This window comes from Periophthalmus magnuspinnatus, chromosome 17 (assembly GCF_009829125.3).
Source record: "Periophthalmus magnuspinnatus isolate fPerMag1 chromosome 17, fPerMag1.2.pri, whole genome shotgun sequence".
NCBI classification, from domain to species: domain Eukaryota; kingdom Metazoa; phylum Chordata; class Actinopteri; order Gobiiformes; family Gobiidae; genus Periophthalmus; species Periophthalmus magnuspinnatus.
The window spans coordinates 17,126,793-17,152,312 of NC_047142.1; the positions used below are offsets into that span (position 1 = coordinate 17,126,793).

Consider the following 25,520-nt stretch of genomic DNA (forward strand, 5'->3'; position numbering starts at 1 on the left):
TTTTTCTTCCTTCTCTAGACGGCCAAAGTCTACAAGAGATATTCCTCTGTGATCCCCTCGTCTCAAATCCTGAATGAAGTGGAGGAGGTGCAGCCCGGAACAGACCGAACCGATGGCTCAAATCTCGACAAAACCAACGGGATCCAGACCTCCGCAGGCTCCTTGGATCCTCAAAAATCCACTCCAGTCTTCGGACGCCCCACCGTGCATTCCTCCACTGCCCTCCCCTCCACCACCATGGCACAGAAAGTCCAACTGCGTGCTCAACGAACCCGCCAATTATCTCGGCCAATCAGCATGCCTCTTGAACGCCTCCCCACCCCCGCTCAAATCAGTGAAAGAAACAACCGCAACATGGTTAATGCTAACTTGTCTAATGCTAACATGGCTAATGCTAACATCGATGGGGCTTCCTTTGAACGGGATAGTGTTTCGGAAACTATCCAGGAAGTCCCCGAACCTGAAAAAGTGCGTTCATCTCGAGTCAGTACTTACTATATAACGCCTTTTATTGACACGCAAACTATGCAGAGGAGAACTTGGGATAGAAAGTACAAGCACTATGATGTTACTCCAAGAACTGCTATGATTGTCGCTAACTCTACCACTCCGGGGCAAGTTAAACCGAATTCTTCTGTCCCGACTGCAACGGCTTCCTCAGCAGCGCCAACCACAGGCACTGTTACAAATGTTTTCTCGACTAGCCCCTATGCCGTTTCTTTAAAATCAGTTTGGACTAAAAGGGAGCTAGATACCGAAAATACAGACCCTAGCAGTTCACCAAAAGTTCCATTGACTTTGAGAGCGCCAAGAACACTTCAACCCCCACCTGGAACATTTTACAAACCACCCGGATCTACAAACAGCCGTGCAAGGACAATTCCAAGTTGGACTTCTATTATTACTACCACTACTGCTACTACTACAATCGCTACAACTTCACCCACGCAAGCTATCCCGGACAAGCTACCAACTTCGCCAACCGAAATGAGCAGTCCACAATCCAAACTAGAGGCGCAGGATTCTATAGATAGCGCCATCGATACCCCAGCTAGCCCGTCCCCGCCACAGTCCCCTCCCCCCGGCAGCCCAGATGAAACGAGTCCCTCCGAAAATAAAAACGTTTACCAAAGACTGAGACCCCGCAGGTTACCGGAGCTGGAGCACAGAGAGGCGCATTTTGTGTAAAGCCAAATCTACACTGCAAAAAAGGATTGTCTATGTTAGTTTAAATGGTTGAAATTCAGAATATTGATCTTGTTTGGGTATTTTTTGACAAAATAATATGGAACCTACCTAGACGACTGAGGGATTACACAGATATAAGACCACATGGTAATATAAAAGGAAGTACTACCATTTAATGCTGAAAGTCACATTCTATTGTCTAAATAAAGAGCGTTTTTAATTTTCATCGCGGTATCAAAATCAGTAGTAAATTCCTTAGTATCGGAATTGAGTTTGACATTTTTGTCTCGTGTTAACACTATTACCTAGTTTGTTTGTTGTTAGTACATTTTATTACTTAATTAATTCAGTAACTGTCAGTTGAGTTATACATCGGCAAATTATAAGTAAAAATAAATCTTAAAGTAGATGATAAATATACACAAACCAAGATGTATTAAAACAAGGCCAAAATATAAACTACATGAATTCAATTTCTGTATGTCAGTCATTTCTGCTGATGTAGGTCATACTTGTTTGCAGTGCATCATCTTGTTGTAAATAGATATTTTGTGCCATAGTAAATATATTGGGAGGTATGTTTATTTGTCCAGCTGAGTGGAGTGGATAGCCTGGTCAGCCTTTTATTCTATTAAAAATAATGATACAAAATAATAATGCAACTTTCTGCCAATGGACATGCATTGGAACATATGATTTTAGGTAAAACTAGTGCTGTCCAGTATTGTGGGTAATGTTCAAGGTGTGTCATGGAAAGTTAATTTTCTGGAAAAAGTTATATAAAAAGTACATGAAAAACACTACTCAAAGCACAAGTTACTAGTTAATTTCATCACAATTTTACCAACATTCCGTCATGCTTTTATGTGAGTTGATGAGCATATGAGGCTTTGGGGCAATTGGGACTTGTGCTCTACTTAGTAACTAGTACTAAATTGCAATTAGTTACATTTTAAATCATACAAGTACATTACAGAAATCTGAGTATTTGTAGTTACTTACTTTCAACCCCTGCCAGTTAATTAGATAGAAATATAGCCCCTATTTTTGGTTTATTTTTGCTCTAAGAAAATCTAGGGAAGTTTCAGACCTTCTTCTCTCTTATTCTAATGTTTGAACGGGTTTGGCTGACCAGGCTACGCAGTGGAAGAACTGAGGTATTTGGAAGATAAACCATGTAAGTGTTATATGTTATTTACACATTGAAGTTACTGTTACTGTGGCTGGTCTGGCCAATCTTTTAAAAGAGAAATGCATGATTTTTATATTTATATCAATAAGGTTTTCTATTGTCGATGTTGAAATCTGTCTATTAAGAAACCCATCATTTCCTGAGCATAAATATATTGTACATTGATTGAATGGTATAATATTGTAATCACTCAATGCACTTATGGCAAGTTCAAAATCTAATGTTGCGTTATTTTGTTAATGCTGGCATCATTTAATATTTTATTCCTTGAGGAAGATATGGAAGTATTTTAACATAATATTTTGATTTTAGTTCATAATTTCCATGGTAAATTATATTCGTAGTAGTCATTGATTGGTACATCTTTGTCAATGAGTAAATTCTTTGTGTTTACGTTTGCACAAATGGAAAATTCTGCATGTTTGTCACAGTAATTTTGGTCCATCATTGTTATGGTTTTACAAATGACATGCAACAGATTTTTTGCTGCAAATTAAAATGTATTTTAAATATTTCCTGGTAATTTTGTATTTTTATTTACTGTCTTTTTGGTTATTAACATCAAGAGTGATAAACTGAATGATCACTTCTGCATGTAATTATTATTTTTTTTTTCCTAATATGGAGTTTTGGTGGAAAAAAAGGATTTTGAATTGTGATATTGTATCTGTCAAATTTGGATTTTTTTGGCTATAATAGACGAGATACACACATAACTACGTGGCATCTACTTTTCCTCACCCTCTCCTCCTATTGGTCCACTTCAGTCATGCTCTGAGTGAGTAACAGATGGAATAAACCAATCGCATTGAAGTGTTGGGTTTGCATCTATCTTATTAACACTATAAAGCAAACTTCGTATGTGAATTGTAATATAAATCTATATAATAAGGAGCAGTGTGATTGGTCTAACACATATATCTATGCTTCAAACTCCGCCCCTGCAGTCAGGTGTTTGTAATCATAAACTAGTAGATTATTCTTTCAAACACCATGTACACAGTTTAGTAGCCCAAAAACATTTAGTCTTTAGTTCCACTTTAAGTTATACAAACTGCTACATACAAATAATATGAAGTGAATGGTTTTACATGCTAAATAAATCCCATTCCTCAAGAGCATTGTCAAATATAGGACCTGGGATGCACCTGTGGACACTACACTCCTAATTCCCCTCAAAATGGCCGCCTGTCTTTTCTGTGTTGAGCTGGAGATTAGAGCAATCAGATTAGCACTGACCTGCACTGCTCCACTGTCAACTACAGCTATGAGACTCACTACACAAGTCCACCTCAACCACCTCAACACGTAATGCTTTACTATCTCTGTTGTCTCATGTAAAACTGGATATAATTTGAGTTTATACATCATTTGTTAAGAGGTAAGATATATTGTTTTATCTTGTGTTAATTACTGTAGTTTATATTTTTACTTTTTTATTTTGTCTCAATACTGTGTACAGGTCTTAGATATTTAAGAATGTATACAAAATTTACAAAATAATTTAGAGTCAAAAAGAGCATTGACCTCATCTAAGGCACTGTCCTATCTATGTATTACCACATGACATCACAAGGTGTTTTCCGTTTGAAAGAAGAACTCTGCTGAACTATACACTCCTGCCTAAATACGCAAGATTTGTGTGTTAAACTTGTGTGAATGAAACAAAACACAACTATTTGATGAGGAAACAAGATTAACATTAACATATACGAGAAAACAGCATCATATGGAACATGTTCTTGCTAAAAATATCATTGACTTTTTGTACAGTTCAGTGTATTTTTAGAGACCATTTTGTTTGTTTACCTGCAGCAAGAGTGAGGAAGTGCAGTCTGGTGTAATGACTGTTTGTCTGGAGTCATTGTAAAAAGCAGACAGTGTAATGACAGTGTTTGGCACGAGTTTGGAGTCTGTGCTTCTCCATTTTGTTTTCCTTTTCAGAGCTCATGTCTCCACTGTCTCCTGTCTCTCCGGCTCTAATCTGTTGTACATGTCAGTCTAAAACAAATTACTCTCTGTTTCAGCCCATCTGTGTAAGGGGAGGTATGTGAGGGGAGGCTGGAAAACGCAAGAATGATATTAAACTATACTTGTTTCCTCATTTTTAGCTTTTACAACTTCCACATGTTATAAAAGTTGCACGTTTTATTTATAATGTAAACAATTGTCCGGGGCACTTACATCAGCCATCAGAAATAGACCAGTGCACAGAGATAGTGCACTTTTATGCAGTAATCACATGTGCCTTGGGTGCCTACTTGGATCATTGGACCATTATGAGAAATGAATACTCTAACCGAAAATACTAAACTAACAAAGTTGAGAGTTGTTAAAATTAAATTCAAACTCAAATATCATTCTTCTGTCTTCCAAATACAGTCATCACTAAAATCATTAAAATCACAATATGGAACATTTAGACAAAAAATAGACTAAAGTTTTTGGTTGTGAAAAAAACATGTATCCTCGCTTATTTTGCCTCATCTTGCTTGTTACTAAATGTTGTTTTGGCTATAATATTCCACAGTATGGCATTAAATGTAATACCTCCATATTGTACCTTTCAGTAACTAACTCGTGTCACCAGGTGTTTGATTTGTCTTGTGCTGTAAACACCAAAAATCTCGTCTAATTCTCGGGTTATCTGATTTGTCCTGTCCATGCACATACACACTCACTGACAGAGCTGTGTTGTGTTCAGGTGGTCACATGACCCCCTGGAGGCTCCGGGCTGTGGAGCAATGAAGACCGGCTCTCAGGTCCGCCTGCTCCTCTGGAAGAACTGGACTCTGCGCAAACGCCAGAAGGTTACATATGAACACTTTAACACATCACAACAACAAACAAAACAACTTACAGCTAAATGTTACACAGTGCAGAGTACAGTCTATTATCCTTCAATATTTCATGTTTATTTCACATATCAGGCATATTCAGAGACATACTTACCCCTCTCATCCATCGTCAAATGAATAAATGTATTTAGACACAGGTCGGTAGAGTAGCCAAAACTGAACTGAATTGAACTCAAGTAAAAGTAATGTTACTTCAGAAGAATATTACTCAAGTAGAAGTACAAAGCAGTGGTCCAAGAAATGACTCAATTAAGAGTAAAAAAGTATTCGGAAAAACTACTACAAGTAACTGTAAGAGTAACTGTCAGGACGTAACATCATTTATTATTTGTGGTAAATGTAATGTGAAGAATAAAATATTAAATACACAATGTAGACACAAAATGAGAAACTGAGAAACTACAGTATATCTGATGGAGCGGTGCAAGAAACACAAATGTTCAAATCATTTCATATTGCCAATACTATATAAAGTTTTTTCACTTGATACTCACAGTGGGAAGAGTAACCAACATTTTTACTGAACTCAATAAAATATTACTCAAGTAGAAATAGAAGTATTCTAGAAAAGTATTCTGAAAAGTACAATTTCTTCAAAATGTTTCTCAAGTAAATGTAAGTGAGTACTACCGACCTCTGCATTTAGGGTGATTTATTATTATTTATTTATTTATTTATTTATTATGAGATCATTGAAATTAAACACCTGACATTCATACTTCTTAACCCAAATGTTTGTTAAAATGTTGACTGTTGTAAATGTTGTAACTTGTAGTCATTCACTGTTTATTCACTGCTAAACTACACAATTATACTAGACATAGAAATGTGCTTAAAATGTGCAGTGTTTTCCTAACCTGTTTATATTGAAGAGGGCCATTTTGTGATGTGTTTCTGTCCAGATTCGGTTCCTGGTTGAAATCATCTGGCCGGCGGTTTTATTTATCGGTCTGGTGTGGCTCAGAAAGGCAAACCCCCTGTACCAGCAGCATGAGTGTAAGGATAATATTTTAAAAACATTACACAGAATAGAGCTTTAGGTATAGAGTTTACATATAGGTAAAATAAATAACTTCCTACCAGGATGAATTTGTTACCTGAGGAACTGAAGGCCAGTACTTAATATATATCTATTATATATACATACTTGGGGATCCATAAAGTATCCATCCATTCATCTGATTTGACTACATATACTACAGTACTACAAAATGCTAAATGCGCTGTGACAATGATTTACACATCAACTGCCTTTTCACTTTTTAATTAATTTCTCGGTTTCTTGTTGCAGGTCATTTCCCAAACAAGGCCATGCCCTCGACTGGGATCCTGCCGTGGATCCAGGGAATTTTCTGTAATGCCAACAACCCTTGTTTCCGACACCCGACCAGAGCAGAGGGCCCGGGCGTGGTGTCCAACTACAACAACTCCCTGTGAGTCCATCGACAATATACCCATTATCCGTGGGCTTCAGAGTGATGAATTAGTAGGACCGTTGCCATAGCAATTAACAATGTAAAACTAAGTATGATATATGTTAAATGGTAAAAAGCCCTGAAGCTGAAACCGACAAATACTTGGAGCTGTGAAACTAGTAGAACTGGTGAAGATTAAGGGCATTAAGTGACATTCTAGTTAGTTTAAAAGAGAAGAAAATTACTCACATTTTGAAAAGGTTGATCTTAAAGATCTACCACCTGATTGTCTCCATGCAGATGCTATTGCTTTCCCTGGAATGTTCCACAGTATAGCATTAAATCTTGTCTTTCTACCCATCTGACCTGCAACTTAGCCTAGAGGCTTCTCCATGGAAACAAATAATTAATGCCATATTGTGTAGCATTCCATTCCAGCCAAAGCGATAACATCTCCGTGGAGACAGGCAGGTACAAGAACCAAATCAGACAAGTTACATATTGCACATTTAGACAAATGACAAACAGTTTTGGACCTAGTTTGAGCCCATTTTAGTCCTGATGTAGACTTGGTTTGGTCCGGTTCATGTTCTGGTCCAGTCCAGGTTTAGTTCCAGGTTTAGTCCCAGTTAAGTTAGAAATATAAGTAAGTAAGAAATGTAGGCCTACTGTAATCGGAAATGTTAATAAAACAATAGTCATATAGACTTTTAGAAGAAATTTTCCAAACTATTTTAAATGTATTCTATACAAATAAAGCCCATTTAGACTTGGAAAAGTCTCATGTTAATAGATTAGATGTTATGTAATATTTTGGCAGTAAATTTTTCTGAATTTAGAAAATTTCAATTACTTCCTTCAGATTTTCCTCCTTTAATAATTGTTTTGCTAAATCAGCTCAGCCACATCAGATGTCGTGCTTTGCTAAGGAACTTGCTGAGTCAAAAATATTATAGTGATTAATCAAGTGGTACAATGGTATTCATTATAGCATTTATTTTTTCATATCATTCAGGCTAAGAAAGTTTGAGAAATGGTAGAGATTTGAGCAATGTAGACATTGGCTGTGTTTTGTAATAATGCCGTAACATGGGGGGTCTGACCTCTGCCTGTGAACTTTGACCCCTGGATCCCGGGCATTATTTGGTGCTGTCTGGCTGTCACATTGTTTTCACATTCATAAAAAATGTGTCTGAAAGATACAAAGCCGGAGACGCTCGTATAAGCACACTTGGTGAAGATAGAAATTGAAAGAACACAATAAAAAAAACAGCAACAAAAAAATATAACAATAAAAATGATAAAATATACAGTTATTTGACTTTCTAATACTTGTTATTGGTCATTTGTTTTCTTCCATGATTGATCTGCTGAAATATACTCTTTTTAAGCCCTTTTTTTAAACAGGGGGTAATATACTTCTATGGGGTATTAATTGCTAAGACATAGAGTTTCACTTGTGCACTGATTCTCCCTTCTCTTTGCTAAGTCACTTCCCTTTCAGACGTCTATGACAACTGCACATCGCATCAGGTTTATGAAGTTGTAGTGTATTGTTCTGTATCAAGCTTTTGTATATTTATGGAGAATTGTCGGGTGGGACCATGGGTGACATAGACTTTTACAGCTAACTGTAGAATATAGAGCCCGAGAGAGATCACTCGGTTACATGCGTGGATGACATCTAAAACCTCTTCAAGAATGTTTTTGATGAGTTAACAACATTACAACATGTATAAAAAATGTAGACGAAACAGAAATAAATCTGTTGTCTATTTCTTAATGTTTTTATTGGTAATTGGTTTACATCCACACTTCATCTGCTAAAGGGTACTATTTTAAGATGCATTTGAATTTATACTACAATCAACGACATTATTTTCAACATAAATCAAGGTTATTTCTCTTTGAAAGCAGCTAATGTGATTATCCACTCAAAAGAATAATAAAAGTTTCTTTAAGATGTTGAATCAACTACATCACTTTGAACTTAAATCAGGTTATTTACTCTTAAAAACTAAAATGTCTGTTCCCTGAGCCAAATGTGATTGCTATTCCAATAATTGGGAAAATAAATAGCATCATTTATATATTACACCTTTTTCTGATATATGTCATAATGTTGTTTCCTCATCAAAAACAGACCTGGAGTTGTATTTTGCTTCATTCACATAGATTAATACACAAATCCTCAATATTTAGGCCGAGTTCTTCCCTCAAACAAATTCTGTTCCACCTTGTGATGATCTCTTCTGAACAAAAAGTAAAAAGTAGCTTGAAAACTACCACTTCCTGACATCAAAGGAACAGAGCATTTTGAGCTTTGTAGATGTAGACAGTAATGCAGGTTTACTCAAACATGTGTGAATGTAACAAAACACAACAGGGATGTTTTTGAAGAGGTAACAACATTATAACATGGCTTAAAAGCTAATTTTGTGACCTTTAATACATTTTTCTATAGAGAGCTATATAGATTCTGATTCTGCTGGTTGATTTTTCAGACTGGCACGTTTTTACTCAGATCTCCAGGAGCTGGTTCTCAATGACACAGACGTGCATCAGCTGCGCCGGATTTGGAGCGAAATGTCAGCATTCTCAAACTTCATGGAGACGCTTCGTCACAATCCTTCTTCAGTATCAGGTAACGCTCATTCTCATATCTGAGGTTTGTTTTTTTAATCTATTTGAATAATGCTTCTTGTCAACACATTTTGACTGTGTTGCTTTGTCAAAATCAAGTACATTAAAGCCACACCATGTAACATTTTAGCCAAAAAACAGAATCAAATGACAATTGTTTATTGCACTGGAAAATATATTAAAAAATACGTCCTTACTGTGAGTGAGCTTGCATCTCCGCAAACCTGACTCTTATTTGGCCTGGAGGGGGGCCTTCTACTGTTTGTTTTCGTGGAAAAGTTGTTCCCTTGGTTATAATATTCCACAGTATGGCATAAAATGTATCTATCCATGGAGAAAGTTCCAAAGTATGGTTTAACTAGAGATAGATTGATATATCAGTTGGCTGATGTATTGGGCAGATATTTAGACTTTTAGTGTATCGACTATCGGCTTTAAATCTCCAGTATCGCCTGATATTTAGTTTTTCGGCAATCTGCTGCTTAGAAACTACACACAATGCTTTATTTAACACTTTAATACCAAGAGATAACTGCACAAAACATGACCGCACAACTCTTTTATGGGTTTGTGGTAAAAAAAAGGGTTGGGCAGGGAGTTTCTAGTAAATTTAAATTACATAATTTGGGGTAAATAATCAAAATCAGCCTTACATATTGGCCCAAAAATATTGGCAGAGCTTATCGGCCATTAGTTGCTTTGTATTCTAAATAGTTGGAATCGGCCATGAAAAAACTCATACCGGTCAATCTGTAGTTTGAACTTTCTATTTCCATTATACAGATGACACGCCGTCTACAGAAAGTTCCACAATGTACCTTTAAAGGTGCTCTCTCTAAATAGTTTTCTTTAACTTTGTAATAACATTAAATCATTTCTCTCATGGATCAATTAAGTTTGTCTGAATCTAAGTTTTCTTGTCAAAGGTATCACCTGTCGTCATGGAAATGTTTCTGCTTGTGTGAAATGTTCCACAGTATGGCATGAGGCATATCTCTATCATTTCTTCAATTACAGCTGTTGTTATTGCTAAAAGAAAAACATACATATGCACTGTTACATATCTGACCTGTAACTTGGCCTGGTGGTATCGCCGACATGGAGACAGAGATATGTTTAATGTAATACTATGGAATATCCCAGATAAAGCCAAACATCTCTATGGAGACAAGCAGGTGGCAAACCCTCCACCAGAAATTAAACCATACGCCCTCAAAACATTGTTGAAGCAATTAGGAAAATTAAGTCCAACTAGTGTTTCTTTTCTTACAACTGTTAATTAGGGATGGACGATATAAATCAATATTGTCTGATAATGATACGGATTTGTCAATATAAGTATCAGCCAATATCAGCATTCAGTGCCAATGTTTTTGTGCCGCAGCCCCATTCTCTATGTGCCCTTTTTAAACAGACTAATGGATGAAAATAGAAACAGAGGAGTGTTATATAGCAGTATGTTGACACTAATTATTTTATATTACAGATAAATGCATTTTGTTATTATTTTTTACAAAAGTGAAATTTATTTGTGATCTTTACTTTAACTAAAGATACATTTGTTGGCCTTGCTATGGATTTTAAAACTTAAATATCGGCAGGCCAAATATCAGATATCAGTATTGGTTAAAAAAAACAACAACAAACATATCCCTTCTGTTAATTATGATATGTAGAACTAAACTGACAATTGTCTAGTCCAAGGGTAAAAAAATGGTGTTTGTGTCGTCCAACCATTTAGTCAGGCCAAACAAACCAACCAGCTATTGTGTTTTTTTTCCTTTAATTACCTCTTTTTTCCCCTTTTTTCTGACCAGGCCGTGGGCTTAAAGTAGAAGACATTTTGAAAGATGATGAAGACTTCACATCCTTCTTGTTGAGAGACGTCCACCTCACGGAGTCTGTGGTCTACCAGCTTGCCAATGCACGGATACGACTGGAACAAGTAAGGAAGCATCTACCAGTGCAATAAAGGCTGCATTTTTTTATCTGATTCAGTTAAAAAGGTATATTATGTGAGCATTCAGGAACAACTAAAAATGCTTGCACTTTTTGAGCCTTGTTCAGCACACATATTTCCTTTATGTTATAATGTTTCCTCATCACAAACATACCTGGAGTTGTGCAAACACTCTGTTCCACCTTGTGATGTTATGTGGTAATACAGGAAGTGCTCCACTGCATTTTTAAACTCCATACATCTTCACTAGAATCATTTGGATGATTGCAGTCCTGGAATTTCCAATCTGTACTGAACTAAAGGTAAAAGGTAGCTGTTAACTTGAAAACTACCACATCATGACATCACAGTGTAGAACAGAGCATTTTGAGCTTTGGAGTAGACAGCCCAATAATGCAGGTTTACTCAAACATATGTGAATGAAAAAAAACCACAACTCTATGGATGTTTTTCATGAGGTAACAGTGTTTTAACGTGCAATATAGGGCCTTTAAGTATTTTAACTCAGACAACAAGGAATTCCAATACTACTAGTACTTTTTAAGCAGTCAAGTAGGGCTGGACGATTTGGGAAGAAAATTGAATTGCGATTTCTCTGTCAAGCTTTGCAATTGCAATTGGGATTAGATTTGGGTAGGGATTTCGAAAGTACTGAAAATCAGATAATCATGACAACACTAGTTCAAAGCAAACATTTTAACACGTCCAGCAGAATTGACAAAAAGACAAACTAATACAAGAATCCCATTTGTGCAGATCTAAGATAGAATAAAACAGGATGTTTTGTTGCTTGTGGAGGAAATGGCAGCACTATAAAAAACTGCAGCCTTTGTGATTTGCTAATTGCATCTATTAAATTGTGATTTTTGATTTGATTGTGATTAATCTTACAGCACTACAGTCAAGCCTTGATAATATCCCCCTGTCTTGTCTCCTCTGGTCTAGTTTGCGTATGGTATTCCGGACCTGCAGCTCAAAGACATTGCGTGCAGTGCAGGCTCTGTTGGAGAGGTTCCTGATCTTCCCCAGTCGCCACGGGTTACACAGTGTGAGAAACGCCATGTGCGCCCTGAGCCAGCAAAGTCTGCAGACCATAGAGGACGTGCTCTATGCCAACCTCGACTTCTTCAAGATATTCAGACTGGTACGTGGGCATTACATGGGTACTACGTACTAAGTCTACAGTATGTTAGGAGTAGGTTTTTTTGATCCAGCACATTTTTTAAGGGGATTGTATGTGTCTTTCATCTATTGATAGATTGTAGCTGATGTCATCAACCTTTCCTGGGGTTGTGATGTTAACTGTAGGCACTGCTTTGTCTGAGCATTTGTTAGACTTTAATCTGAGAACATGATATACTGTATAGGAAAAGAACAATAGAACACTGAGATACTCTCTAGCTAGTGTTAAATACCAGGGAGAAGAGGTGGGTTTTCAGTTAGTCTTAAACTGTTAAGACTGAGAGGATCTGGCAGGCAGAGGGCGCTGTTCCATAGTCCTGGGCGCTGCCACAGAAAGGCTCTGTCACCTTTGGCATTGAGCTGGCCTTGGGCACAGCACCAGGAGTTGGTCAGCTGACCTCAGGGCTCTGGGTGGAGTATAGGCTGCAGTAACTCTCTCAAATAAAGAGGATTTTAAACACAATCAATAACATTCTCAATTGCACCCAATATGAAATAGGAGCCAGTGCAGGTTACACAGCACAGACATGATGTGTCTCGTCTCTTAGTTTTTATGGAGCTGCAGTGTTCTGGACAAATGTGCTGCAGGAAGTCAAGCCCCACATACAAAGAATTACAATAATCCAGACACATTACAAAATCTGCCTGTGGAGGTAGGACTTTACTTTAGCAAGAAGCCTCAGCTTAAAGAAGCTGGACTTTATGTTCAAACTGGACACGCACATTAGCTCTGTCATAAAGTCCACAATCACCCAAGATTCCTCACTGCAGGACGACAATCAAAGGACAGAGGACCGATCACACTGTCGTGCCTAAGCAGTGGGTTAGTACTAGAGCAATTCATACTTTATACTACTTCTATTTTATTGCTACTTCTACTGCTAACTACTTCTACTATTACTAATAGTAACACTAGTACTACTGCTACTACAACTACAAAATACTACCAAGGCAACGTCGGTTTTACTGCAAGTCATAGTTTTCCTGTAACATCCTATTCACTGCAGCCTGTGTTTATCCACTGAAGTGATCCATCCTCTCTTTAGGTTGTTTTGAAGGACAGAGAGGCTCCAACAATTAGAAATATTTACAGTATTCTGTCAAATATTTCATTTATGACTCAACGAAATGTTGGTAACCAGTAATTTGGATCTGAAAAGGAAAATGATGTGCTGTACAATTTTACTTTATAATTTGTAGTGAGGCTTTCATTAAGTCTTTCTAATTTCTGTAAAGCACTTTGTGTACAAATTGGGCTATATAAATACACTTGCCTTGCATCAAAGAGAAAGTATTATGCAAAATGGATTTTTTGGAGCTTTCTACCATATTATAACATTATTCCCTCATCACAAACATGAGTGAAGAGGTTTGAGATGTCATCCATGCATGTTTGAGTAATTTAGTGATCTGTCCTGGGCGCTACTGAACCCTTCCTTAAGGCTAGTCGTAAGATTCTGTCCAAAGCTCTGCCCCCAAGCCTGTAACATGGTGATCTAAATATGTGTTAGCAGTTAATACCCCATAGAAGTAAAAATACTCCCCTCTTACCCGTGTTAGTAAGTGATAGTCAGCAAGATAACGTTTACAGGATGGAGTGTGGAGAGAGAGGAGGTGGTGGAAGTAGGCCTTTTACACTCCATACTCTAGAGGTCACATTGGGGTCAGTGACAAGGACAAAATATAAAAAAGAATAAATAATGTAGAAAATGTGGTATTATCAAAGGATAGACACAAAAAACCTAAAACTAAATCATATCTGAAGGAGCAGTGCAAGAAACACAACGTTTAGACTTACTCACAGTGGGAAGAGCAACCTCAACTTTTAATCAAACAGGAGTACTGCCACTTCCTTTAAAGTATCCAAGTAGACGCAAAAGTATGCTGGTAGAAAAGTACTCTGAACAGTAAAATTTCTTTAAAAAGTTGCTTCAAGTAATGTAACTGAGTACTACACAGCTCTGGTAACATATTAAATGACCCCTCTAGCAGCTCAATTTTAGGGGATTTATTTATTTTTTGGGGGGAAATAATGTGATTTTTGAATCTATTTGCACTTTATTTATCAAGTTTCCCAGTACACTTCATTCCAGCATTTGTCATTATTGCTAATCGTAACAGGTCGAATGTGTATTTCAGGTAATGCTGACTCTGCCGTAGAGCACACGTTCACACACATGTTCTAAAAGTGGTGAGTCGGTTTATGCGCTGCCTCCTGTGCGCTGTAGTGTTGAGCCTGTCAGGTGACGGAGCATTATCCTCTTGGCCTGTTTCTCTAATAGGCTTATGTAAAGTTCACTGTGAGACGGCCCACTCTGGTTAGGATGAGTATGCGACCCGTGTGTACCAACGCAGCCTGTCAGTGCGACTGGATCTACAGGGATGGGAGAGGAATGGAATGGTCTGAAACTAGTCTGAGAATTAAAGACGTATTAGGCAACTTTTCTCTTGTTAATGAGTAAATTTAGCATTCCCCATCCATCATCTGCAACATCGAATTCCTCGCAGATTAGCATTTTGTAATTAAAATGTAATTATTTGATTAAAATGAACAAATCTGAGACATATTTTTGTTGCAGATAAGATGATTATTAGAAGCTCTTTCAGTCTAGAGCCTATTGATCCTGTTCATATGCTGCATTGTTCATAATAATAGGGCCAGTTACTGTACAGAATAGTGCTGTCAACCTACTGTATATTTTATCCTATCTTATAAAAAGGTATCAGAACATAGAGGGGTCTGTAGTACTACTATTAGTATAATTACAAGTACATTTACTCGTGTAACTTCATTAAATTGATCTTGTAATTCTGGTTTTCGAACCAGTGTCTTCAAATTATAAATTAGATGTTATGTCTAGATGATTACTATTTCTTGGATAGTATCTCTAAATTAGGGCTGTCGAAAGTATAGAAGATCAAATACTTTAATCGGTACAAAAGCTATATGAGAAAGTAATCTTGAGCTGTGTCAGAACAAGTATAAGAACACATAGACACATATGATTTAATGTTGAAAATTAAATATGTTGTCTAAAGAAAGAGTGCTTTTTATTATGATTGCGGTATGGGATTGAGTATTGAGTCTGTTCCTTAGTATCGAAATCAAGTTATTTTTTGACAACTACTTCTACTTGAGTAATATTATTTTGAAGTAACAGTACACTTACTTGAGTATATTTCTTGACTGCCTCTGATGAAGACCACGTACTAGTTAAAATGATACACATTTAGTTGGTGTGGGAGAAGAGATTGTAAAGAATAGTGGTTAGATGTTGTACATTTTTGCCAAAGAAGTAGTCCTATTTGATATTTTAGTGGTAGTAAAAATACTCAAATTAGCTTGATACAGTTATCATTTTGATTACATAATGTGCGACATACAAACTCTTACTACTACAGTACGATTTTATTGCACAAGCCGCCTCACTTCAGTCCCGATTCCAGCCCACCCAGTTGTGGTCTAACATAAACATTGTAATAAAGCCGTAGCCTGTAAAAGTGTACTGTAATTTGTGCGTTCTAACTAAAGCCAGGACTGGCACTTTTATGGGCACGGCTGGCACAGGATCTGTCACTGTTTTGTGGTTTGAGAGAAAAGTTGAGCTCCACGCCTTCAACTCGCTTCTGTTTTCATGGCTTGTAAAGTAGCACGATCACACTTATAAAACCTATATTATGTTTTCTTGGTACATATAGGTGTCAAAGCGTGTAAAGTACTGCAATCAGGGCCTGTTCAGTTGTATTTCTAGTAGTAATAGCAGTAGTAGTAAGTAGTAGTAGTAGTACATATGTCCTATACTACTTCTACTACTACTACTACAACCCATGTTCTAGTACTACTACTACCACGCATGTTCTACTTCTATATATGTTGTACTACTGCTACTACTACTACTATTACAACTACAACACATCTTCTACTGCTACTACAACTACTACACTTGTTCCACAGTACTACTACGACTACTACTACTACTACTACTACACATGTTCTACCACTACTACTACTACACATGTTCTACTACTACTACTACTACACATGTTCTACTACTACTACTACTACTACTACTACTACTATTACACATGTTCTACTACTGCTACTACTACTACACATGTTCTACCACTACTACTACTACTACTACACATGTTCTACTACTACTACTACTACTACTACTACTACACATGTTCTACTACTACTACTACTACTACTACTACTACTACACATGTTCTACTACTACTACTACTACACATGTTCTACTACTACTACTACTACTACTACTACTACACATGTTCTACCACTACTACTACTACTACTACACATGTTCTACCACTACTACTACTACTACACATGTTCTACTACTACTACTACTGCTACACATGATCTACCACTACTACTACTACTACACATGTTCTACTGCTACTACTACTACGTCTACTACTACTACTACCACTACTACTACTATCATATATATAATAATACATTTTAATAATACATTTTATTTGTAGGCGCCTTCAAGGCTCTCAAGGTCGCCGTACATACATACATACACAATACAAATTGAACAATGTAAAATATATAGTATTGATGCTCTACTATTACTACTGCACATTGTGTTGTAGCTTCTTTCATTGTAGTAGTAGTTAAATGTGGCAGCAGTAACAGCAATACTGAACCAGGATTAAAACAAAACTAAACCAGAAGTGGATCAGGCCAAAACCAGGACTAAATCAGGACATAGATAGTGCTTGTTGGTTGTCATGGTAATATAGTAAACCTAAATTATTTTAATAGATTTTAGTAGTAACTGGCTGTTTTTTTGTTTTTTGTTTTTTATTTACCAGATGCCCTTCCAGTTACTTAAAGCCCTTAAACTGATTTATTTATTTATTTATTTTGTAAATTCTATTTCATTTCCCTCTTGATAGTCATGAGGGATTAAAATCTGACAATAAAAGCGATACAACGATGCCATTAGACTATAAGATGCAATGATAATACACACATAAAGAAGGTGGATCAGGTGTCTTGCTCATTGACACAACAACAGTATGTGCTCGGGTGCGGCTGAACTGCACTGTGGCCTTTGCTAATCTCCATATTATTAATTCCATACATTCTTCAGATTAAGGCTATTAGCATACTGACCTCTCTCTTGGCTCCCTACATCCTCCCTTCCTATGCTTCCTATTCCCTAGCGCCTAAGTCCTCCCTCGTTCTGTGAGTGAGGAATGTTAGAGGAAGGATATCGGTTGCGTGTGTTGTTCTTGGCGTATGCTAGGTTTCCTCCTGCCCTGTGCTCTCTGAACTGACCGGGCGTTTGCTACACCCACTGCTAAAATGTTAATGCAAGATAACATTACATAGGGAGGTTTACTTAAATAATAAAACACGAGGAGACACTGTATGGATAAGTTTAAAAAAGCAACTTAACCTGACCGGATTATAAGGACACTATAAACCTGAGGAACTTTATAGAAATTAACAGTTGTTTCAAACTATTTTATTTCCTCTCAATAATTTGGGGCGGGAGTTGCTCAGTTGGAGTGTTCGTCCTCTGATCTGAAGTTCGGCAGTTCGGTTCCCGCTCTCGACATAAACATCATTAGTAGAGCGAGCGAACTGATCCACATCCCACAGATTCCAGCTCCCACAGATGAATACTGTCATTGTGTCCTTGAGCAAGACACTTAACCCACATCACCGCACTATATATATGTGTGTGACAATCTGTTTACCATTTAATTTAGTTACAGCAGAACTACTACATAGGCTGATCCGATGGTTGGTGGTTCGAATCCCGCTCTCGACGTAAACATCACTGGCTGAGCGGTCAGATCTACTGACCCACAGGTTGGCAATGCGATTCCAGCTCCCACAGATGAATGCTGTTCTGTTGTTGTGTCCTCTGGCAAGACACTTAACCCACCTCGGCCTCAGTGTCTGCGTACACTGGTGTATGAATGTGTGTGTGAATGGGGGAGTGGTTTCTTGATATAAAGTGCTTTAAGTGTCTTGAAGATGGAAACGCGCTATATGAAAATGTAACCATGACCATTACTATTTGTCCTCTGCATTTGACCCAATTTATAGTAGCACTGGAACAACTTTTTAGGTGCGATGGGGGGATCATTCTTACTTTAGTGTCCCTGTAGGATTTTTTTGTCTTGAGCATTTGCCTACCCAGAAATCGAACATGGGTCTGTCCATCTGCCCCTTTGCAAACTGTGAAAACTTAGCTTACATAATATATTCTTTCATATGTACTGTGTGATGGCATCCCACAGTTATCTCTGTCTTACTAAAAAATGCATAAATTTATGGCCACTATTCATGGACTTTTACCTGTGTACTTCCTTTGGTGCATGATTAAACTCCAAAATATTACTGGTACCACAGAGCTAGTACAGGCTGTATCACCACTTCTTAATAGAAAAAAATGAAAAATATATAAAAGTACCAGCAAATGTGTGGTTTTCTTGACTAATTTAAAGATGTCAACATTCTAACCCTCCTGTTTCCCGTCCCTCCTGCAGATGCCTCAGGTGATGGACAGTAGCGCTCAGGGCATCGACCTCCACTACTGGGGCCGTGTCTTCAAGGCTTCATCTGACAGAGTCAGACTGGTGAGAGCTTCACAGTCCCTCTCCTCTTCATCTCTCCTCCTCTTTTTCCTCCTCTTGCTCCTCCTCTCTCTTCTTCTTTCTCCTCCTCTTTCTCCTCCTCTGTTTCCTCCTCTCTCTCCTCTTCTCTATTCTTCTCTTTCCTCCTCTTGCTCCCCCTCTCTCTTCTCTCTCTCCCTTCTGTCTCCTCTCTCTTCTCTCTCTCCCTTCTGTCTCCTCTCTCTTACTCTCTCTCCACTTTCCTCCTCTCTCTTCATCTCTCTCCTCTCTCTCCTCCCTCTCCTCTCTTTCCTCCTCTCTCTTGTCCTCTCCCTCCTCCTCTCTCTTTCTCTCCTTCTCTCTCTCCATCCTGTCTCCTCTCCCCTCTTTCTTTCCTCCTCTCTCTCTCTTCCTCTTTCCTCCTCTCTCCTCCTCTCTCTTTCTATCTCCCTTTCTCTCCATCCTCTACCTCTTCTCTCTTCCTCTCTCCTCCTCTCTATCCTCATCTCTCTCTCTCCTCTCTCCTTTCTCTTCCTCTCTCTCCTCCTCTCTCCCTCCTCTCCCTCCTCTCTTCTCTCTCCTCCTCTCTCCTCCTCTCTCTCTTACTCTTTCCTGGTGCATGTTCAGTATTTTTAGCAGAGCAGGAAACTGGACTTTTCCGCTGCTCCCAGTTTGAGAATGGCTCAGAGAAATCTCAACAATGTAGTGTATGTGGACAGCACACGACTTTCTGTACCTGCAGGACTGTGCATGTCTGTGGTCACTAATGCATTATGGAGCTCAGTTATACATTCATTTTAAATACTCAAACTTCACTCATCAATTATTTCTCTAGTGAGTTCGGTACAACCCTCAAAATTAGCAAACAAAAAATTCAATTCTGTCAACTGGACAAAATTGTTTAAATTGTTGTTGTTTTTTTTAATTGAGTATAGGTCAATAAATCATATTTTTTTACAATAATCAATATAAGATGCAGAACATATATTATGTGTGATGAAATGTATATTTTTAATTACAATTATTACTTATGATTAAGGATAATAATATAAATGCCTTTTATAATACTTTTTCACATACTCCAAGTGCTTTATAAGTGTCATATGTGGGTCAACAGTGCAGCTGATGGATCTCGTCTGAGGGAGGATGCTGTTTTGTGCAGACATGGTCCATATTTAGGAGAATTGAAATACATTTGTCGGCGTTTGTATTTCTTGCATGCTTTTTTGAAATTTGTATTTTTCTCTGACACTTTTTTAGGTGAAAACAATAGACAGCTATAGCACATATCCTCTGCTCTCACCCAAATGAGCTCCTGCGGTTGTCATCATTAGGCCAGTCACGACAACATATTTTGAAGTTTATAGATATATTTCTGAAGTAAATATAGATGATAAACGATAATACTGAAACTAATGTATACCACTGACACAATAATCCAAGAGCAGATTTAAACCTCAAAAAATATTCTAAATCTATAATATTGTTAAAAAATCATGAGCTGCAGTAACAGCAGAATGAAACACTTTAGCACTTACATTGCATCTGTAATGAGACATAATTCAATTTTTTACAGCTCAAATCTTTTCATAAAGCCAAAGAATAACCCAAAATTTCTTAGTACTTCAAAGAAAATGTACACACGATAAATACTGACCCCCAAAAAAATTGTTCCATCTATCATATACTGAACAATAAGTCGATATAGTAATTATCACGACCGGCCGAGTCACTGAGTCGCCGTCCCAGCATGCCGTACTAAACAAACTTCATCAGAGTTTAAAAGACTGTGGATTACAGCTCTGCACCAGAGTTGTTTCCCCTTCTCATTTCCTCTCTTGAAGTTGTATTTAGAGTGATTCATGCATGTTTGACTAATCTTTATACTCCTGTATTCAATACGTCCTTGCTCTGATCAACCCCCATTTTCACTCCCACCAGTACACACCCACTGCTCTGTACTTACTTCATTCTCCAGTTTTATTTTCTTCTTTCTTCTTGATACACGTGAGATTCGGCATTATCGTGTGGTCATTTTGGTGCAAATGAAACTCTCAAACGTGATCTGCAGCTACAGGAGGGGTCGACAGCTGCGAGTCTTTGTTGTGATGACGTTTATTGCTCCCATTCAGAATGTTTCTTTTATTACAACATTTTAGATTAATATGGCAATTTAAAATGTCCAAATCATAACATAATGATCTAACACGTGGCATAGATTATGACTATACAACAGACACAAGCACAGTGTCTCTTCTTTAATAATAATGATACTAAAATCTAAAATTGTGAAGTGTATAAATAGATATAGAAATAGCACTTTTATAAATCAGGATTAGCTGCATTATAAAGTCCATCCATACGACCATAAGTGTGTGCGAGGTGACAGTAGTGATTCTGTGCACGTTCACCTCCCCTGAGCCCTCCTGCCCCCTCCTCCTGCCCCCCTCCCCCTCCTCACCTCTGTAAAGGGGGACACACAGAGACATTCCACAGAGCTGACACATCCCTGGGTGGGACAGACGGTACAGGAGACATCAGGAAAAAACTCTCCATGACAACCGCCCCTGCCTCTGAATCAAAGCGTGTGAGAAACAACAAATACAAAAGAATGAGAAGGAAGAGGGAGTGAGGAGGAATATGTCCGCTCTATAGTGTACAGAGAAAGGGGCGGGGGGCGGCGGCGTCATGAGTCATGCTTCAAATTATGTCATATAAATACTTGCACTTCTATCAAGACGCAAACTATGTGAACTGCTACTACTGCTGAAATTACTACAGCTACTGCGATATTTTCTGCTACTATTGCTGTCACTGTTTCCCCCAGAGTGGTGTCAACTATTTAGCTTCTCACTGATACAAGTATAATATGTACATTATTAATATTACTACTACATCTACAGGTGCTACTGGTATTTTTAGACTCTACCACTACTACTGCTACTACTGCTATCCTATTTATGTTTCTTGCACCACTCCTACAGTTTTTCTTGTTTATGTGTCTATTTCTTACTTGAGTAGTAAGTAGTAGTAGTACTTTTCCAAAACATCTTTTTACTCTTTCTTGATTAATGTCTTTGATCACTAGTTTGTACTTCAACTTGAGTAACATGTTAACAGTTAACTGTACTCTTACTTCAGTACAATTTTTACTCTACCCACGTATCCATAGTTTCAGCGTCTACTATACTAGCCTCTACTACAACTAGTTTAACATTTGGTACTGCTATACTTTACTAAAGCAATAGATATTAACGCTACTTATTATACTTCTAGTACTAGCACTACTATTGCCACCTGCTACCAAAGTGAACTGTTTTGTTACTACTACCACAACTACTCCTATTGCAGTTACTATTACTACTACTAATACTGCTTAAGCTGAGAAATGAATTAAAATAAATAAATAAATAAATAAAATAAAATTGATTAATTCTACTACCACTACTATTACAAGAATTTCCATGTTGTGTGACTGGGGTTGTCAAAAGTATTGAAAATCAGATACTAATCAATACTAAAACTAATATTGAAACTAGAGCAGGTATCAGGACAGAAATTAACCAGAATAACTTTAGAATGATCTTGAGGTGTATAAGAACAAGTATAAGATTGCACAGAGTACTATAGGTCCATGAATGTTTAATAAAACTTGTATCTTGGAGTCCACTTTCCGGGCCAAAGTTCTCGACCCACTTTTAAAGGAAATGATTTCAGGAAATGCTTTGGGACGCTGCTATTCTCGGTTTCAATTGGAGGATATTTACTCCGCCCTCTCTGTCCCATCATGCGAATTCAAGGCGTTGATCCCAAATGTTTGCTTGTCTTTCCAAGTATTGTTTTGCTCTGGCTGTGTATACTTCAACATGCACTTATTATAAATGATGGGCTCTCCTGCAGTATGTACAGTATCATTCTTTTCCGAAAGGTCAACTCGCTTAAAGGTAATAATAATTTACAAAGTGGCCATAAGGTTGACTATAGAACATATAGGTTTTATGACTGTAGTGTAATAAATACAAACCAAGGACTATCTTAATAAGAAAAGAAACATTGTCTACATGATTCAAGGCCTATCATCGCCACTCAATAAAAACAAGAAAACAATCAGTAAACAATAGTCTGTGCAGTAGTCTATGCAGTAATGAAATGTTGTAACTTGGGTAGACTCACATTTGGTTGACATTGAAAATAAAAACGCAAAACACAAAATGTACTTAAAGTAGACCTATTATGCAAAATCAACTTTTTAGAGCTTTTAACCATGTTATAGTTGTTTCCTTTCTCATTTACCTTCTCGAAGTTGTATACCTAGTTTGATTCATGCATGTTTGAGTAATCATTATATTTCTATATTCAAGACACCATTGCTCCAATCGACCCCTGTCTTCACTGCCACCTTTACGTTGTCATTATGGTACAAATGGGGAAAAAAAATCTGCTTTTTGCTAGTGTAATGTGCAGCTACAGTATCCAAGGGAGGCGCTGACAACTGCACAAGTCTTTGTTGTAATGACATTCAGGACATGAACTCCCATTGGGCACTGTAGGGCACTTGTTTCTTTTATAAAGTTGTTTTAGATCAATATAGCGATTATACCATAATGATCCACAGGTGTCATAGATATACAGTAACTATATTGTAGACAGAAGTACAGTAGGTGTTCTTCAAGGAGATTATTGTTTTTCAGTATATATTTCAACTAAAAATAATCACGGTTTGGATAGAGTTTATTTCAGTTGCACTCATGCCCAGAATCTGACCTTCTCTAAGATGTTTCTCTTGCTTACTTCTCTGAAATTTACCCAAAATGAACAAATTCAATGCACACAAATCTACACTGTCTCCATGGAGATGTTATTGCTTTTCCTTGAAAGATCCTATGTATGACATTATCTGTCTCCATGGAGACAAACAGGTGGAGACACCAGGTCAAGTTACAGGTCAGGTCTGTGAAGAGATGACCCCACTCACAGTAAGAATGCATGTTTTTCAAGGTATTTTTGATGAATAGAAACATCTGTTATGAAATAAATGCTTAATTTCATTGATGCTACACTGTGGAACATTCCGGCCAAAGCAAAAATATCACTATGGAGACAAGAGAAGAATCTATTGTTTATGTTTTAAGTAGGATGTATTTTCGTGTCTTAATCTTTTTGGTGTCTCTTGCAGCTGCTAACTCAGGACAGTTCTCAGGATTTGTTTCGGTCTCTGGCCCCTCTGCTCCAGGCTGGGGGCCCCTCCACGTTCTCCCAGCTCATGTCCAGTGTGTCAGGCCTGTTTTGTGGGTATCCGGAGGGAGGGTGGTCCAGGGTCCTCTCCTTCAACTGGTACGAAGACAACAACTACAAAGTGTTTCTGGGCGTTAACGGGACCAAGAGCCAAAACTATGTCTATGACGAGACTGCATGTGAGTGGGGAAATGGCAGGGCGTTATTGGGAATGACTTCTTTTAATGTGATTTAGAGTCAGTTTACATTGGCTCTGGTTGGTTCTGTGTTGAGCCTGGTTTAGTCCTTGTGTAGACTTAGCTCTGCTTTTTTCTATCTTTCTGCTGCATTTTATTCATCCTTCAATGTCCCTGGGGCAACTTATCAGCAGCAGTGGGCCCATCACCAGATTTTGAGTTCCCAGACAGAGGGAGAAACATGCCAAAAGGCCTAAGAGTTCAATCCAGAACCTTCTTGGTGTGAGGCGAGAGTGCTATCCACTCAGCCCCCATACCAGATTTGTTTAAAAAATAATGCATAATATGTATATGTATATTATCAGACAGGTTATATAGATGTTAACATTAGGCATTGGACAAGATCTCACAAGATAAAACTGCCATAAGATTGTACTCACATGTGGAAAATCATCTAGTGAGATTTTTCATGAAAATGGTTTATCATCCCAACCACAGACTGTATAAAGAAGTGGACTAAGGGAGTGTGATGCCACCCATACCGTTCGGCTCTAGTCAAATGAAGCTCATCGAGGGTTGCAGTTATCGGGGCAATTAGACTCTTGATTGTTGCATTCACTATTTAGCCAATTATTTTTAGCCAATGAACCTCTGTTTATACTTCTAAAAGACTATTTATTACTAACTCGGTACTTTCTCTTCTCCTCAGCTCCCTTCTGTAACTCCCTGATGGAAACTCTGGAGTCAAACCCAATCACAAAGATTGTATGGAGCTCCGTGAAGCCACTGCTGATGGGAAAGATCCTGTACACACCCGACTCCCCCGCAGTACACAGGATCCTCAAGAGTGTAAGAGACAACATAAAAATCTACACTTCAGTTTCTACTTCTTATTACGCATTAAAATAGGTCACTTTATTATATGGTATAGTGATTGTGAAAGTTGTTCCAGTATAAACTAATGCCCCGTGCCGCCTATGATAAAACGCAGGGCCTTTGTGCTGGGAGGCTGGTGAGCTAACTGCTTCACCTCTATTATTATTGTGAGGATTACCACCTCTGTACAGA

At 37.8% G+C, this 25,520-nt stretch overlaps 2 protein-coding genes across 3 annotated transcripts in view; both read left to right on the forward strand.

Moving 5' to 3' along the window:
- Nucleotides 1-2,894, forward strand: part of LOC117384874 (rho GTPase-activating protein 29-like) — a 66,931-nt gene extending 64,037 nt beyond the window's left edge. Inside the window, exon 22 of one of the 2 annotated variants that reach the window (XM_033982032.2) lies at nucleotides 19-2,894. In XM_033982032.2, the coding sequence (XP_033837923.1) occupies nucleotides 19-1,188 (1,170 nt within the window). In that variant the 3' untranslated portion in view covers nucleotides 1,189-2,894. The remainder of the gene's footprint in view (nucleotides 1-18) is intronic. The other variant, XM_033982033.2, reaches the window with a different exon arrangement.
- Nucleotides 2,895-5,124: 2,230 nt separating this feature from the next.
- The window catches only part of LOC117385377 (retinal-specific phospholipid-transporting ATPase ABCA4-like), a 76,221-nt gene continuing 55,825 nt past the window's right edge, over nucleotides 5,125-25,520 (forward strand). Inside the window, 10 exon segments of the mRNA XM_055228671.1 lie at nucleotides 5,125-5,190; nucleotides 6,141-6,234; nucleotides 6,530-6,671; nucleotides 9,158-9,297; nucleotides 11,114-11,241; nucleotides 12,202-12,249; nucleotides 12,251-12,400; nucleotides 18,976-19,065; nucleotides 24,218-24,455; nucleotides 25,162-25,301. Of these exon segments, the coding sequence (XP_055084646.1) occupies nucleotides 5,125-5,190; nucleotides 6,141-6,234; nucleotides 6,530-6,671; nucleotides 9,158-9,297; nucleotides 11,114-11,241; nucleotides 12,202-12,249; nucleotides 12,251-12,400; nucleotides 18,976-19,065; nucleotides 24,218-24,455; nucleotides 25,162-25,301 (1,236 nt within the window).